At 39.5% G+C, this 17,663-nt stretch overlaps 1 protein-coding gene across 2 annotated transcripts in view; it reads left to right on the forward strand.

The window, feature by feature from the left end:
- The window catches only part of CRB1 (crumbs cell polarity complex component 1), a 112,347-nt gene that overhangs the window by 46,314 nt on the left and 48,370 nt on the right, over window positions 1-17,663 (forward strand). For both annotated transcript variants that reach the window (XM_056356479.1, XM_056356480.1), the window contains exon 5: window positions 122-304. In XM_056356479.1, the coding sequence (XP_056212454.1) occupies window positions 122-304 (183 nt within the window). The remainder of the gene's footprint in view (window positions 1-121; window positions 305-17,663) is intronic.

The raw sequence follows: 17,663 nt of genomic DNA on the forward strand, positions 1-17,663 counted from the left end.
ACAGTCCGAAACCAAGCACACCTAATAATATTCACAGCATTCACTCACAGTAGTATTCTCGGGTCTGGAATGAAATGAATAATGCATCAGTTAAAGGCATTCTCCTCACGGCTCTCCACAGGCTACACGGGCGCCCGCTGCGAGGAGGACATCGGGGAGTGCGGCAGCAGCCCCTGCCGCCCCGGGGGGCACTGCGTGGAGCGCTCCTGGGCCCGCCACTACGGCAGCGTGCCTGGCCTGCCACCTGCCTTCAGCTTCGACAAGGCCGAGGGCTATATCTGCAGCTGTAAGCCAGGCTTTACCGGTAAGATTCCTGTGGTGAAAGCTTAGGAAATGACATACCGCCATATCCCGTAGTTGAGGCCTGGCTGTCAATCAACCTTTAAAACCAGTTGTGTGTTTTAAGGTGCCATAGTGCAAAGGGTCCCTCTGGTTGGCCACCATGCCCACGGCCAGTAGCCATTTGTACGGCACCAAGGGAGTTGGTTGCACGACTTGTAAGCGTATGGAGAGAGCGGCGGGCCCAGGTAGGGTCCCAAGGCCAAGGAAAGCCACCAGGCCTCTGCCACCACCCGCACAGCTCCGTCACTCCTAACCGCGTTTGCCTGAGCTACGCAATACGCTTCAGTGAGCGTCTCTTTCATCACGAGCTTGAAATTCACTTGTGCCCAGGGACTATATTACATGAATGAAAACAATGAATACTAGGTGAGAGAGTATTTTCATAAAACATCCATGAAGCAGCCCCTGAAGCTCCAGGCATTTCTGTGGGCACGCTCCTCGGGCAGCCCTGCACCGCAGCACCAGGCGCTGCCAGGAACACCCCTTCATCCGAGCAACTTTTTGTGCAAGTTTGGCAGCGGAGCGTGTTGGTGGTATCCTACAGCTTAAGTCAAAAGTAATTCCAAGTGGTGCACATAGCTGTGCTCTTAAGGGAAAAACCCTATCAAAGTTACAGACAAACATAAACCTAAAAAAGATGGGGTAAGATTTCCATTTAACACAGACTGCACTATTTAGCACAGCTGTAGACAAGTTTGGTTTGGATTGTACACTTCCAAGTCTACAGTGTTTTTTCTGTCAACTCCGTTCCCATGTTCCTCCTGAAGGAAAAAATAATTAATAGCTGGATTAATTTAACCAGCCTTCAATTTCTCATTCCATTCATCTCCTGAACAGCTTATAAACTTCTGTGTGTCTCCCAGTGACTTGTATGACTGCTGTCTCCAACGTAGTGGGTACAAAAGTATATGAAGAGCACAACTTTCTCTCTGAATTCCCAACTTGTTTTTCTTCAAAGTGGCATTGGGGCTTTGTTTGCTTTTGTTCCATCCCTTCCCCGTAACTGTCTTTCCCTGTCCTGTCACTAAGTGTTGCTGTTGTTCTTTTGTTCTGCCTAGGAGAGCATAATGTGAGGCCTCTACTAAGGCTTGGGCTATCCCCCAGGCTGGGCTGAGCACCCTTACTTCCTCACATGCCACTGCTTCCTCTTTGCTTCCTTCCAGTGATGACCAGCTCTCAAGTTTCTTTTCCTCCCCTCTTGCCCTAATTTAAAAACTTGTATGCTCTGTCAGACAACCCAGAAGGTACCTCCTTGTTTATTCATCATCCTTTATCCTCTTATTTCATTATCAATTGCCTTCACCTGGCTTGTTTGCTTGATTTGGGTCACGATACTGATTTAATTCACATGGAGTACTCCTTTACTCTCAGGGAGTACAGGCAGACTCTAACTGATCTGAAAAAAGTGTCAGAATCTATTTAAATCTATTAATCTTAAATCATTTTTTTCAATATATAAGCTCCTCAATCACAATGCAAGACTCTCCAAAGCATGACTGAGAAAAGCCTTGGAGACCCTGAAATTTCTGCTAATTTCATATGCAAATTACATTACATTTTTCAAAACCTTATGTAAGTTTAGTTCTCCATGTACCTGTTGGATGCTATATATAACTTTCGTTATTAACCGCACCCCCCTGCCCCCCCCCAAAATAGTTATTCTTACCAAACAGCATGCCCAGACAGCTGGAGGCAGGAAGAACACAGTCTTTAACAAGGATGGTTGTAAAAGCTGCATGTGAAATGTCATTCAGTAACATGCTGAAAAAACATGGTTAATCTTGCTACCCTTTTCAGGTCCTTCCCTGCCTTTGTTTTTCAGGAGGGGCTAAATATTAAACTTCTTTTTCTTTTCTTTTCTTTTTTTTTTTTTCCCTGGCCTGTGTAATGCACAACTTTGTCAAGCAATTTGCATATTTATTGAAAAAACAGCAGGATTGTTTTCACAGGCACCTAGCATCCTAGGCTCCCAGACTTTGTTCTAACAGCCCTTAGATATAATGCAGCCAACCTCCCCAGGACACCAAGTAACGCTGCAGATTTCTCTCTGGCCCTTCTCCTTCCTCCAGATAATCTGGAAGTAGAAAGTGCTCAAAAGGAGCCTCAACCTCCTTGTATGTCAGAAGCTTTGACACAAAAAGCCTATAGGGTGGAGTGGAAACATTCACTTCTGATGTTGATAAGTAATTTCTCTAATTATAGCCAAATTAATAATAAGTAAACCTCATGTTTTAATGGGAATTAAAGAAGATTTAGGATTAGAGTCGGTAACAGTAGTATGAGTCAAGGTAGCAGATGAATCCCTGGTCAGGATCTCTCAATATATGGGTGCTTATCTTATGTGTATGAACTAACAGTCAGCTGGAAAAAAGGTCAGATCCTTTCATCTGAGTATCAGTACATTTAATGAACAAAGTCCTACATTTGTGTGACTGTAGGTCAGGAGTTCTTCCATCCCTTACACCTGAATTGTTGTGTGTGCTTTAGATATAAAACCCCAGATTCCTATTGAAACAGGATGAAGATTTTCTTTAATAAATCATATTCAGTATTTTATTATGCCTCTCTCCTCAGTAAAGCACTCACAGAACATCATAATAATACTTCACTGTTCAGGGTAATATGAAGAGATAATAATCGACATACTCTGTATTGTTAGGGCCCAATCCAAAAGCCATTGAAATCAATGGAAAGGTACCATTAAATTGAGGATGTTTTCCAATTTTGTAACAAGCATAAAATGGCATCTTTGAACTTACTGGATAAGATTGAGAACAAATTACTGTAATTCAACTGAAAAACAGAATATCTACCTTTCAGACTACAGTTTTAGCCCCAAGGGCAGGAGATAATAGAGTCTAAACACATGCCTCTGTCAGGATGAAATATTTCCTTACCCAGCTGAGAGAAAGGAATAAATATTATCTGGCAGTATCTTGTTATAGACAGTGATTGTGCAGGTGACTTGAAAAATAGTCAGTAGTCCTACCAAATGTCTTGGAAAGAACAAATCTGCAAACAAAATTATTTACATAATTTTCTTCTTAAAAATAAAAAATAAAATCCCAGTCTGGAGACCTTATCCCAACTAGAAAGTCTTTGAGAGCATTGGTTATACGCCTTATCCCACATCCAAGATAGAAAATTTCTGCACAGGTTCTACAAAGGGTTAAACTTCTTCAGCTCTTTTTTAAATCAAAGAGTTTGGGGATACTCAGATTTCAAGAGGTCTCAGTACTTCTGTGGTAGCAAGCCCTCGATTTTTTATATTACCTTGGTATGCTGGCCCCCTAGCACAACAGTACTTTTAATAGATTGGGCTTTCGTTTAAAGGGCTTGTGATTTGTTACTGCTAGCTAAAGGCAATAGTTACCCTAGAACTGTGTCCCTTCATACTGTGGATATATTGTATTGCTCTAGCACTGCACATTTTTTAAAAAGATGGCTATTTGAAAGGTTAAACTTTTCACTTTGCTTATGAAAACACGTGGGAAAGGAGGAGGGCAGAGCTATGGATTTGGTAGTGACTCATTTCACCAGATTGTAATAAACTTCACACCATGTCAAAATTAAAGAGCTTCTGAACTTGCAAGGTCTATCAAGCGACACATTCTGGTGCTGAACTGAGCCCAGAAGCGGTAAGTGTGCAAGTCAGGCAGGTGCTCCTCATGCCTCGAAAGCAGCACTGCCCACGGTGCCCAGGTGGGTGGGACAGTGCTGCCAGCAGGGATGAAGAGCATCCATTTAGCTTCAGCAGAGTGTAAGAGGAGTAGCGATCACTAACCCGTTTTTAGGCAGGGTGCCTGCTGATGTGCAGACAAGTGCTGGCAGCTGAAGGCCTTACCACTTCTGGTGTCTTGTTATGCACTACGTGCCAGCTGTGCCACCAGCACTGCTGCTTGCTTTGGTATCATGAATTCCTGAGTGGTTTTTGGCCTTTTTGTTTATTTGCTTTGTTTTCTGTTTTTCCCTTTTAAATTTCCTTGGCCCCTTTCCCAGCCTGTTGGACTGTAGCAAGAGAAAATGATATGATGAGACTGGTGTTGTATGCATATTCAATTCCTGGCATATGCATGGGGGAAAGAAACTGTCTCCTGGAGCCAGAAGATGAGGCAGATAAATGGCCAGTATGGGAGAGTACTGAACACTCAACTAACTAAAGAAAACCTAACCCAGATACTGAACTGTGGACACCATGGGGTTGGTGCTTAAAATTTGAATCCTTTGGACTCTCACTCCACATTTAAACCAGGGTGAAAGTAACACAGAAGGACACAGGGCATTGGGAATCCATTTCCCTGCATATCTTTAGATGCTGCTATAGGCAGACCATCCAGCAGACAACAAAGTAGGCTGTCACAGCCAGCCATACTCCTCTCCCAGCCTGTGACAGTATTACACAGCTATAAATATTATTTATGACTAACGGGTACGATAGTAGGCACATTATCACTGACTTGGGAAGCTTAAAATACAAACATATATTGTTTTGGTTTCTTTATTTTTTAAATCCCCTTCTTAATCACCAGTACAGTGATCAGAGCTGCCATCTTTCTTAGATATATAAAGTGATACGAGTCTTGCAAAAAAGAAATTAAGTAGGTAAATAGCAAAGTTATCACCTTGCCCCCAAACTCCAAGTTTTATTTTTTCGTTTATTTCCTCCTCTGTCCTTCAGCTGTTCACACCTAGGAGTCAATCATTCCTCCATTACACTAGGTTAATTAATTTTATTTCGTGGCCTGTCATCACAGTTTACAAGGTTATTTTCTCTCGATTCTGAGACCTTAGAAGAAGACAAGACTGTTCAAGAAAAGAATGAGGATTAAAAAGGAGGAGATACAGAGAGAAAAGAAAATTTTGAAATTAAGAAGGTTTCAAGGGCACCAATCATCTTTTCAGTGGGACTCAGGCTTCTCCCACAGGCAAGGCAGGCACTCAAGTTCAAAATCAACAGGTCTTGGAGGTACTGTTAGCTAATTATTACTCCTGCACAAGCAAGGGTTCAAGAAGAAAAATGCTGCTACTCTCAAGCACCCATTCAAGGTTAGCTGATTTAAGGAGAAATTCCAAATACAACTACTACACATGTGAATTGCTGAAAAACAGAATTAGGGCTTGATGTATGTATAGGCTTCTTACCACTCTGGAACTGCAGAAAGGCTGTAACTGGGATGCAAACAGCTATCTTTTCTGCCTAAGTTTGATTCACAATGAGTACAGCATCCCTCTTACACTGTGAGACTGCTGTGAAAGGTTCCCTTACAAAATCAACTTTTGTGCCGGGCAGCTGTGCAGTAAAACATAAAAAAGTATCGCTGTTCTCTGAGCGTGGGGAAGAAGTTACTGCTTTCCTAGAGATATTTCTATAGTGCTGCCCTATCTCTGTTCCAGACTCTGTGATCTCTGTATATTCCTGTTCAAAAGCTTAGGGGGGAAGGAGTAGGAGGACCTTCTCTCACTGCTCCCAGCCACTCTTTAGCAGCTCCAGCATTTGGAGACCAGTGCAGGCAAGGGCTGCACCAACACAGAATGCCCTCAGGGCCTGGCAGGCACTTGCTGCCTGTAAAAACCCTATACAAAAAAGACAATTAGCACGTTAAAGTACTTTTTCCATCTCTACTAAAGCCTCTGATCTTGAAAGAACTTTTGCACAGGCTTTTCATGATTTTATCCAATAACATTATTTAACATTTCTTCAGTTGGTAGCATCCTGGTAAGGAGAGTCATCAGAATTGGTTCCTTCTCAGTTTCCCCCTCCTCCTTTATTTTCGCACAGAGTTCTTACTTCTCTTTTTTTTTAAGTTTTGGAAACGGTCAGGATATTCTCTTTGCATGGCAGAGGGCATCCTTTAGGCCTGGTCTGTCAACTACTCCAGGGAAAGAGGCAGACAGCTCTGCAAATGGTTTCAGGCTCTGAGAATGCAGCATGCTCACTGGTTTCTTGCTTGCTTCTTTATTCACTATTGATCAAACTGCTTTCACTGCAATAAGCACTAATCATTTCTCACGTGCTTAGCTCCCAGACCAAATTCATTGTTAGGTTAGTGTAATTAGTCTTTTTCTGGATAGTCTCCCAGAAGGCAGGCTGAGATTGAACTCACAGTTTGCACACCCTATATCGTGTAATGGTCATATGAAGGAAGCATACCTCAGAACATTGACGGCAGCACTGAAATAAGCTGTATCTGGAAGAATTTGTGAATTTGCCATTCCTTTATCAGTTTCCATTTCAGAATTCATGAGACATCTCTACTTCATTTCTACTGAAGGTAGTGCTCCTCTTCAACAACTGTGAGAAATACCATTTAATGCAAGAAGGTGTAATTTTTACATTCTTGAGCCATATAAATCACCACAGCAGCTAAGACTGAATTATGTTATCCATGACAGCTCTTTCCTTAACAGCCTGTATCTTGAGATACTTTGTGAAAACCTAATAACATCATTTGCAAAAACTAATCTTCTTAGGACTTAAGTTGCCCCCCCTGCATAGCAGCGGACTGTGAAAGCAACTGTTTAAATGCACCAGCTCTAGTTGTAATGGCTACCTAATTTTTAGCACTGGCTAGAGAATTCCAGCTTAGTGGGAGACACCAGAAAACACCAGCATGTATCTCTAAGTGATATTGAAACCACTTGATAATCTTTCTATATTTACCACAATATTCTGCAGCTTGGGTTTCACCTCACTAAAATCTGAACATTTCATGAATACGAGCAAATTCAGTTGTATTTGACATATGACTGTAAACTACATAAGTATTATCCTCACTTCAGAAAAACAGAAAAAAAGACTAAGGTCCAATATGATCATAAGGTATGCCAATACCTTATAAACAGTGGAGTTTCACAACAACCTGTGAATGATGTATTTGTACATCATCAGATCCATTTACCATTTTTAATGTGCTCCAAGTAGAGACTGAAATAGTTTCATATCACAGGTACAAAATATGAACCTAGCATGGGCACTAACTATGCAGAGGACTCCTTTTAATGAAATAAAACTCAGTTTTGTTGAAAAGTTCAACTTGTCCCTATTATTCCTATTGTACAAGGAAACCTTTTGACCAAAGAGTATTTTCACTGGAAATGACAATCTGTGTTAAAATTTTGTAAAAGCTAAACCATGGTCATTAAGAAAGGAGTCCTTGAGTTTTTCATGACAACACCTTACAGAATTAGCCCCCAGACCTGACAATTTGTTTGCAACTGTGAGGATGATACTTAGGGTCCTGGTATACCTTTTTTTTTTTTATGAGAAATATGTGTTATTATGAGAAATAACTCCTTGTAACAAGTCGCAATGGAAATGCAGAAATCACAGCCATCACTTCTGCATCATTCAGAACCAAAAGAATGCACAAGTATCAAGATAGTTTGGGGTGTTTTGGGTTTTTTTGTGTTTTGGGGTTTTTTTTAGTTAGAAATATACAAAATTAAAACACTAGGAAGCATCTACAAATACTATTTTCAGAACATGTATAGAATTTAATGCTTTAAAATTTGACAGCTGAGCCATCATTACTATGATCTATTTTCTCTAGTTACACTGATATGTTAAGTTGTGTAATGTAGTCCAACATGATTGACAGAGCCTGCAAGCTGTGGATATTTTGAATCTGGCACATCTCTCTGTGTTAAACAGTGTTGCACATAAACACTTTTTAGCATGAAAAGCTTTTTTCCTTGAAGGGAAGGAGAAGGGGATGAATGGCCTTCAATACATAAGCTCCCAGATCTTCCAACACACAGACAGATGTCCTTAGATTTAAGGAATCTATAAGTCCAGAACCTGCAGAAAGTGCCTTTTTTTTAAAAAAAAAAAAAAAAAAAAAAGGCAGTTGTATATTATTTGGCAGCAGGAATAATGCTTTTCCAGGCACCTATTATTCTCCTGACATTCTTTCCTGGTAGATCATTCCACCATATGATTGACTACTTGTTAAAACGAATCTAAATATCCAGTCAGAATTTTCCTTCTGGGGCCTTCTTCAGGCTCTGCCTACTTACCTTTTTGATTTCTTTCTTAATACTGTGAATAAACCTTTCCTAGCCTTTTTAATTGGCATACCTCAGATGTTTATAGTCTCCTACAATTCAGTTTTGCCACCTCTTGGCTGAGCTTTTGAACCCACTCAGTTCCATCTTACCCTATTGAACAATCTCTTGGGCCTTTTCATTTCTTTGCTCCAGCCCAGCAACATGCTATGCAGTCTGGAACCAAACAGGACTCATTTTGCACTACTCTTCCTGTTGTTGAAAAACCAGTAATCCTCATTTCCCTACTAGAAACAGAAACTGCTGTATATCTCCTGCTATACATCCTAGTGCTAGGTCTGCGTGTCCAGAGCACCTGGGCATTACAGATAACCCTACACGTTTACTAAAGAGAGGCGTTTCTTGCATATACAGATACATCCAACGGCAAAGACAATCACTATGGAAAGCAGAGTTTAGCGCGTGATCTAAGTGATAATCATGCACAAACCCTGCTGAAATCAAAGGTATTGGACATACTAAACTGGTAGCAGAGCTTCGCTCAAATTCTTAAGAATTTGATTGTCCACCTCAGGAGCTACTATACAGCATATGCTTTTTAGCATCATATTGTATAAACTTACATCATTCTGGTTGAATTACAGTCAAATTGCAAAGTCAAGCAGATGCACAACTTGTCCCCAAACAGGAACGAACTTTGTTTAAAGGTACACATTGTATAGTTTTCACTAATCTGGAGAAAAGGCTTAGCAAGTAGACAGTGAAGAGAAGACTTGTGCTGTGGGACTAATATATTTTACTTCCTCAATACATCCTAGTTTATGGAATATTTAAGGTCAAATGTCAAGCGATAAAATGGCCCAGTTTAGTAGTTCAGTGTTTTACTCAACAGGTGATTTCGAAAACAGCTTTAATAATCTCACCATTGTGAACCCCATTAAAATCCTGTTTATTGGAAATACAGTAAATTATACAACCAAACGTTTAAGAGACATTACTTCTCTTTCCCCCTCATAACGGAGGAACTCAGGATTGACTTTGGAGAAGTTGGAGGAGTTCAGTCAGAAACAGCACATGGACAAATAGTTCTGAACCATATGCATGTATGTATAAATGTGTGTACACATGCGTATATGCACTAATACACGTGTGTGTATATATATATGTAAACACATGCATAATAGCTGCTTCACAGTACTTTATTGCTCTGCTTATAGAAAGCCTTTCTTTGAACACTTAATTGAAAAGGTCCACAACTTTCATCTTTTCTATTTGAAGTGTACAGTTTGCTGGCTAGGTTGTTTTGTGGTAAGAATGAAAGGTTTACCTTCATTCCTTTCTGCAATATTTGCAGCTTGCCATACGTATGCTTGTTAATAAACAGAGTTTATGTTAGTCCTCATTACTAATTAATTATTGTAATTGCATGGCTTCTAACAGTGGGAAATGTGTGATATTTGCATGCCAAACCTGTATATACATTATGAAAACAATATTGGTCTATATTCAGATAAAAAGTCAAGATGCATGAGTGAACTTATTTAAGATTAAAGTATGCAGGCTGCTGTTAGCTTGCTATAGCATCAAATATAAATGGTATAATGCCATTCATCACATCAGTCTTGTAGAGGTTATGGCTTTTATGTAGCTTAGCTACTCTGTTTTCACATTCACAGATTTTTATATGCCTTTGAAATACCATTTCTCGCATATAACCATCCCCAAATAACCCATAGCAGTGGGATGGCATTCTCGTTACTTGGTAAAGGGCTTCACTTCGTAAACTGCTATTTATATTACCCAGCAAAAAGATATGTTGCCCTATGCAATTTATTTGAACTAACATCAGCATTTAGGTACCCCCAGAGCCCTGAGAGATCTAAGAGCTCTTAGAAAGCCAAGCTCTCTGTACTCCTGCTGTACCTATTAGCCAGTAGAGGGAGTATGAAATACTATGTGTAGCATCTGCTACACATTAGTAAACTAGTTTTAGCTGCTATTTCAATGCAGTCATTAGACCCTGATCTGGAAGATGCTATTTCTCAAAGACTTTGTGATGCACTGGTTTTTAGTCCAAATTCTTAACATCAATTTTTAGCTTTTGCACCATGCAGTTTGATTAGCAGAATCTTCCACGTGGAGTTCAGGAATATTGGTCTTTGGCCAGTCATGTAAAGTGCACTCAGGGCTATAAGAGCTATGGAAAAAACAAGCACTATGGTTTTAAGCACAGATCTGATGACCCAGATTGGGGCTATTCCTAGTTAAAACCTGTTAGCACCTTGGAGGTCTGGCTCTCACACAAGAAGAATAACATAGTTTTCCATCACAAAGTATTGGGCTTTACTAATTATGCCAGTGGTCCTGCTGACGGAGCTATTGGGGTGAAAGGAGGCATTCCTGTCCTGCTAAAGGCTAAGCACCCACAGCGAATTTTGCACCCTCACATGACAAAAAATATGTGTTTGGCCCAAACACTGTGCAAAGTAGTCATGCTTTCCGCTTGATCCTTAAAATACCAGCAAAGGACTATTTCAGACCCTTACATAAGGTTCCCATAATGCCAGTGGCATAAACGACATCAGTTTTTAAAGCATAAAAGGCACCTCATCTAGGCTCAGAAATGTCAGTAGTAATTACAAACTTTGTTTTCAAGTATAATCAATTCTTTATTTATGGTGTGAAATGTTTTTTACCCTTTTGAACTTTTGCTATTCTAAGCCAAGCAATATTGTTGGCATGTTCCTTTAAAAATAATTGCTTCTGGACTGAGAAATTGAATGTCAAGTTCCAACTTGATGTAACTTAAATGGGTTACATTAATAGTCTGGCCCATGGTAGAAGTGAGTGTTTCGATCCTGGGTTTGACTTCAGGACATGACCTCTTGATCACACAGGTCAGCACAGATGGGAAATACTGAAGAGGTACCCTAGGCTGATGTGGGGAAGAAAGTGTCTTGTACTGATGTATCACAAACTGTCTGATCTATTAAATAGAAGCAATGTCAGACTCCACAGAGAATAAAGCTTAGTTGTCATAGGTCATTATGCTCTTTGAAAACAAAAAAGACTTGGAAGGAAAATCACAATGATGGAAATCCTCAGGGCTGTCATGTACACATAATCTTCTAAACTTTCCTGAATTAACACTGCCAAGCCTGTATACAAGGCGAATGGAGTAAAGAATCCAAATGTTCTTAACTTTTACAGTACAAGTATGTCTCAGATTTCCCACCTGTACCTGTCATAAGGGTTTATTTAACAATGTACAGCATTTTAAATTTAAAAGCAGGATGTCTATATAGCTGAACCTCACACTTATGTGATCAGGTCTTAAGAAGAATTGCATGCATGAGAGCAATCATGTTTGCAAGAGCAGGCAATATGTAGTTCTTCAAGGGGAAGGAACAGGTGAATTGGGGAGGTTTAATTTTTTTTTCTTTGAAATGGTATCTCCTGCCTTTACAATTTACTTTCATTTCAACTTCTGAGCAACTCCAGCTTGCTCACCCTCTCCTCATGACAGATTTTCCAATCCCTTAGTCATCTTCACAGCCCTTTGCTGGACCTGCCTCAGTATGTCCACTTCTTTTGTGTACCTGGGGAGCACAGACCTGGACTTGATGTGGTCTCACCTGTGCAGAGTAGAGGTGAAGAGTCACCTCCCTTGACCTGCTGGCAACAGGTTTCCTAATACAGCCCAGGTGGCTGTTGGCCCTCTTTGCTGCCGGGGGGCACTGCTGGCTCATCTCCAACTTGTTCACCACAGTGGCTGAGCTGCTTTCCAGCCAGCTGGCTGCCAACATGGGGTTATTGATCCCCAGGCACAGGGCTCTGCAAACCCCTTTGGAGAAGTCCATGAGGTTCCTGAAGATTGCCTATTGAGGTCCTTCTGGATGGCAACACAGCTCCCTGGTGTATAAAGAACTCTTCACAGTTTTGTATACATGTATCCAATTTTAAATGTTAATAAATAAAAAAAAATTACTTTAATGATTTTGTTGGATTGGACTCAGGAGTTATAGTTTGCTGGCAATTAACAATTATTAATAATTAACAATTATAAAATATATTATATAAGTGAATATATTATTATATATTCATTTTATAATAATGATCACTGATGAGTGATCTAAGGTCTAAGGTCTTCTCAATTGCATAGGGTATGTTTGGACAGCGAGTAATAAAGATAAGCTGGTAAACTGAGCACCAAAATTAATTTTATGTGATATACTACATAAAAGCTCTTATATGAGTTGTTCCCTGTAGCATCTAGCTCTTATTTATTCAATGCTTGCTAATAGAACGAAAAAGTGATAAAGCCTAGTATTTTCATGCCTTCTCTTTTGCACTGTTTGAAATAAACTCTGAGGTGACTATAGTAAGGCACAACTTGCTTCTCTTTAGGTACCCGGACTGATTTTTTGGGGTATAAGGATAATTTCAAACAAGGTAAATTAGCCTTTTACTGATCATTTGAGTGCGGATCCCTTTAAAAAAAGATAATTCTTTGGAATTAACTTGGAAAAGGACTTCTGCTGACTGTGTAGGGAGAATCAGTTTAAGGAAAGAATGCTCTTTCCCGGCTGACAATTAACTTTGCATTTTCAATAAACTGTCTCAGAGAGAAGAACAAAAGCCTAGTATAGACAGCTAATTTATGCTGATAATTAACTGCTAGAAGTAGATTCAGTGGATCTGATTCAGATTGCTCTCCCAGAGCTGTAATTTTCCGAGTCTGGCTGCGTTAACAACACGACACTATTACAGACAATCATAAAGATCAATACAATTATGGCTGTAGTCACTGTCCTATGGGCACTATTTTCTTCTTAACAAACAGGGGTCAGGATCTGTTATTAGGCATGTTTGTGAGGCCAGAACATCACGGTAAATCACTACCTTATAGCAACAAATAAAGGAAACTATAGAAATGCTGTACTGTGAACGTGTCTACACAGCTACCAAAGTTAATTGTACCATAGAAAGACATACAAAAACTAGATTTAATCTAGCTAAATCACATACCCATAGTATGATGCAAGAAATCCTGTAGTAAGATAGCCAGCAGACCATTGCAAGCACGCACAACCTCAGCTGAATTCCATGCTGTCTCATTGCCATTGGGATTGTTACGTGACCAGCTTCAAGGTACGTTACGCATATGGAACCTTGGATAAACAAAGCCATCGTTTAGATGAGTTTTCAGACTGCAAAAGAACTGACATTGCAGGGAATGACAGAAATTAACATCACTGCTGAAGTGAAAAGAGATATACCATCTTCTGCCATTCCCACTAATATGGAGCTGGACTGAAAGATCTCCAGTCCAAAGCTTGTCTTCTGTATCTATGTCTGCTTTATAGCAAGTCACAGCTATTTACACAGGAAAGAATACATACACAAGGTAGAGTAATTGTCTTACCAAAAAAATCTAAAGTGGATAGCTTAGGGTAAAACACTTGTTTTTCTGTATTTAAAGTGATATAAAACCAGGTAGAAATATATACTGTAGGAATAAAGAAGTGTAGTTATACACAGCATAAATACAGATCATATTCATGTTAATTATACAGCTACGCCATGCACAGCTCAAAATACACACAGCTTAAACATGTTACACATGTTCACACATTCATATTTTATATTTTTCTAGTCTCGGGTCTCCATTTTCAGCTAAGGTCTATAGACCCTATTAAAACTATGATTTTCTAGCCTACTGGCTTTTTCAGTTTGTTTCAATATGGACTGACAATGGAGTTATGTAAATACAGTCACTTTTGTATGCTGAGGAGATTCACATTAGTTTTAACAAAATGAGAAATCTTGCAAATGACCAAAATTTTTCACAGCACTGTTTCCAGGGCAGAAGCCATTTCACACTAGACAGCACAGGGGCTGTGCTTGCCTACCTCAGTTATAACAAATAGGAAGCAGGCAACAAGAGACGAGGTAGAAAATCCCTTTTAGGGGAGACTAGACACAGCATACATTTCTCAATGGATGTGTTCATCAACAGCAAGCACTCTTTTAAAGCCCTTAAGTATTTGTAGGACTGAAAATTAATTTGTTTTCCAATTCCAAAGTGAATCATATGCTCCAAACAGATTTTCAAGTCAATAAAACATGACCTTGTATGATCTAATTAAACAACTCAAAGGTATTGGTTGTTTTAAGATCCCTCTGGATATACTTCAGTTTAAATGCACACACATCATCCGTATGTACAAGCTCATAAATCTACAAAAAATGCAAATCAGATCATTAATGCTGTGAATCTGACAGTCTTGACACAGTTTTCTAAAAGGTAAAACATGAAAAATTCCTGAATTATATATACTCTTTTTACAACTTCAAGAACACAGGAAAAAACATACTGGAAGCAGAACATCAGGTCTCTTTCTTTGGCTTCCAGATGTCTGGTCCATAATCAGGTATAAAATAACCAAATTCTCTGAAACCCACTTTTCCAATTTCTTCATTGGATGATGACCTGAGCCTTTGAGTGGTGCTTTGGACTAGATGATAGCCTTTGAAGGACTCTTTCAATCTAAATTTTTCTATGATTCTATCTTCCCTACATTTTGTGAATTGACTTTTCTGCTCCAGTGCATGTGACTATCTTCAATGACAAAAAAATCTATGACCATTTTTTTCCAATTTTTTTTCAGTCTTTTGTCTTTGACATTACTTCTGTGGTCTCCTTTCTTCACTCCCAACTTTAGCTCAGAGCTCTGTGTAGACCTTACCTCTGATCTGCAGTCTTTCTAAGCATCCCTCACATTTCCTATATAGATTAATGGTCATACACTTACATACTCACTCCTCTTACTACCCATGAATGCCTGTGTGTCTAACAAGAACACTGTCTCAAATGCCAACACAAGTATCTTCAAGGATATCATTGATTCCTGTATTCCCATTTCCTTTTTTCCATTCACATTTTTATCTACTTTTTCATCTGTTTAATCTCCAAAACCTTACCTGCTATTTTCTCTTCTTTCTTAATGGTATCCTTCATAAATCACCTTTCTCCACTTTAACCTGTCACACCCGATAATTGTGCCCAGCCTCCTCTCATTGACCCTTCCTAGCTCATATCAGTGATGTGGCCACAGCTACAGACATGTTCGTGAAGCCAGAAAACCTGCTTAGGAGGGATTCCGCCTGGGAAAACTGGGCTGCCACCGTTTGGTTTTCTTTCTTACCACCATCAGTCAAATGCAACAGCAGCTGCCTCTTTTACCTATATATAAAGCTAACTCTAGAAGTAGGGAAATTAAAGGAAAATGAGTGCCATGCAGGGACATATTTCTTCACCAAGTTTTTCTTTACCCCAGATTCAGACCCTAATCCTACAATTGGATCCACATGGCTGGCTGTGTTAATCGAAATATGGGATGAAGGTGTAGGCTACAAGCAACAGTTTTGCCATGCTGCCTTTCTGGGACATGGCCCCTTGCCATCCGCGGGCTATACGTGCCTGACCCCTGGCTGCGCTGCTCACGCAGCTTTGCCCAAGGAGCGCGCACGGTCTGCAGAGCAGCCTCATGAAAAAGGCTGGCTGATCTACCCAGAAGCTGAAGCCAATGCTTAACTCAGTCAGCTGTTTCCAATATTTATAAAATAAAATAAACACACCAGATCTCACTAAACAACTAATCACCTACAGCATGTACATGATTTTCTTTCTTTCTTTTTTTTTTTTTATTCAAATGAAAACTATTTTAGGTGTGACAAAATATGTGAAACAAGTGGAAAAACATTTCCAAGTACTTTTGCTCTCAGAAAACATTTAATGATTGAAGAGATTAAGGGATTGGGAAGTTTTACTACTTTAAAAAAATCAGTTTTTACTGAAAATTCAAACTACTCTATGAAGCTTCAGGCCAGCAACATTTAAAAGGGTTGAGTTACAGCATGCCATTCTGAATGTAGCACGTTATGAATTCCATATCCCTCAGCTAGAGTGACATATTTAATGATTAAGCCAAGTCACTCAACTCTATTTCTATTTTATTTTTTTTTCCTAGCCAGTATTAACTTTATATGTACATTTCAAATGGCAAGAGGAAAAATAGCAGAATAGTGAATTCGTCTCCAGTAAAGGAATAACTACCAAGGTCTCACGACTTTACAAAATTAGAGTTCTGTGTGAAAGGTATCATGTGCAAATTAGCCCAATGTTAGCAAACGCTTATTATCCTACTATTTTAAAGTATCCAGTTTTCCATGTGCTCCAGCTCTGCCCTGTATTCTGTCCTTCATTTTACATGAGCTTTTCTTGCTAAGACAGCAACAAAAATTGCCACACTAAATCAGATCACTGGTCACATTAAGTTCAATATACAATATAAGCCAGTTCTTTACTGAAGAAAATAGGAGGAAAAAAAAATCCATTTAAATGCCCCTCACTTGCTCTACACTGATGTACATAAGAGTAAAACCAACTTCCTGACCTTCATGACAACTGATTTATGCCCAGAAGCATGAGTTTTAATTACAAGGACATAGAGATGGTCAATTTATTTCCTTGCGCTTACTCACTCATGAACGTGCATTTCCTCCTTCCAGCAAAGAGTAATTATCTCTTTGCAATTATCAGCACAGATGTGGCAAAGTTAGAATTTTCGTTATTGTCTGCTAAGACCTGGAGCCCTGAAGAATATATGCTCTGCCAGATCTTTCCGCTGGCCTCAGGATTAATGAGTCCCTTGAAAAAAGTTGTTTCTGCCCGAGGTAGGATTTTGTAACAGACATTTCCAAAACTGTAAAAAATAGGTGGAGGAAGCATTATTGCAAACTCTTTGTCACCCATAAAGCATATTCTAAAGGGTATGCTACAGTCTGAGTTTCTCTAAGGTTTACTCCTACTTGTATAGTTTGACGCATCTACAGCTCAGTTGCTGGGAAATGTTTTTTTCAAGGAAGTCATAGAAATATGGAAGTAGAATTGGAAGGGATAGACATGCAGGTATCATTTGGGCTATCTATGTGTCTAAGATAGGACCAGCTGACTCATGTCACACTGCACTTTCGTCTCCAAACTATTTTTAAGGATCCAAAACAGACTTTATGGCTCCATAAGTGGATACCTTATGCCAAAGTTTTGTTGCCTTATTGTAATTAGAAATGTTTTCCCAAAGTGTGACTTAGATCTTCCTTGGTACAGCTCAAACCCATGACCTCTTCACTTGCTTACTGTGGTCTCAGGGAATGGTGTGTTATCTTTTTGTATTGCAAGACTTACTGAGTTCCATTTCCTCTGATTGCCTTTCAACCAAACAACCCTACTTTTTTAGTCTCTCCTCACAAGC

This window comes from Falco biarmicus, chromosome 11 (assembly GCF_023638135.1).
Source record: "Falco biarmicus isolate bFalBia1 chromosome 11, bFalBia1.pri, whole genome shotgun sequence".
Classification (NCBI taxonomy): Eukaryota; Metazoa; Chordata; class Aves; order Falconiformes; family Falconidae; genus Falco; species Falco biarmicus.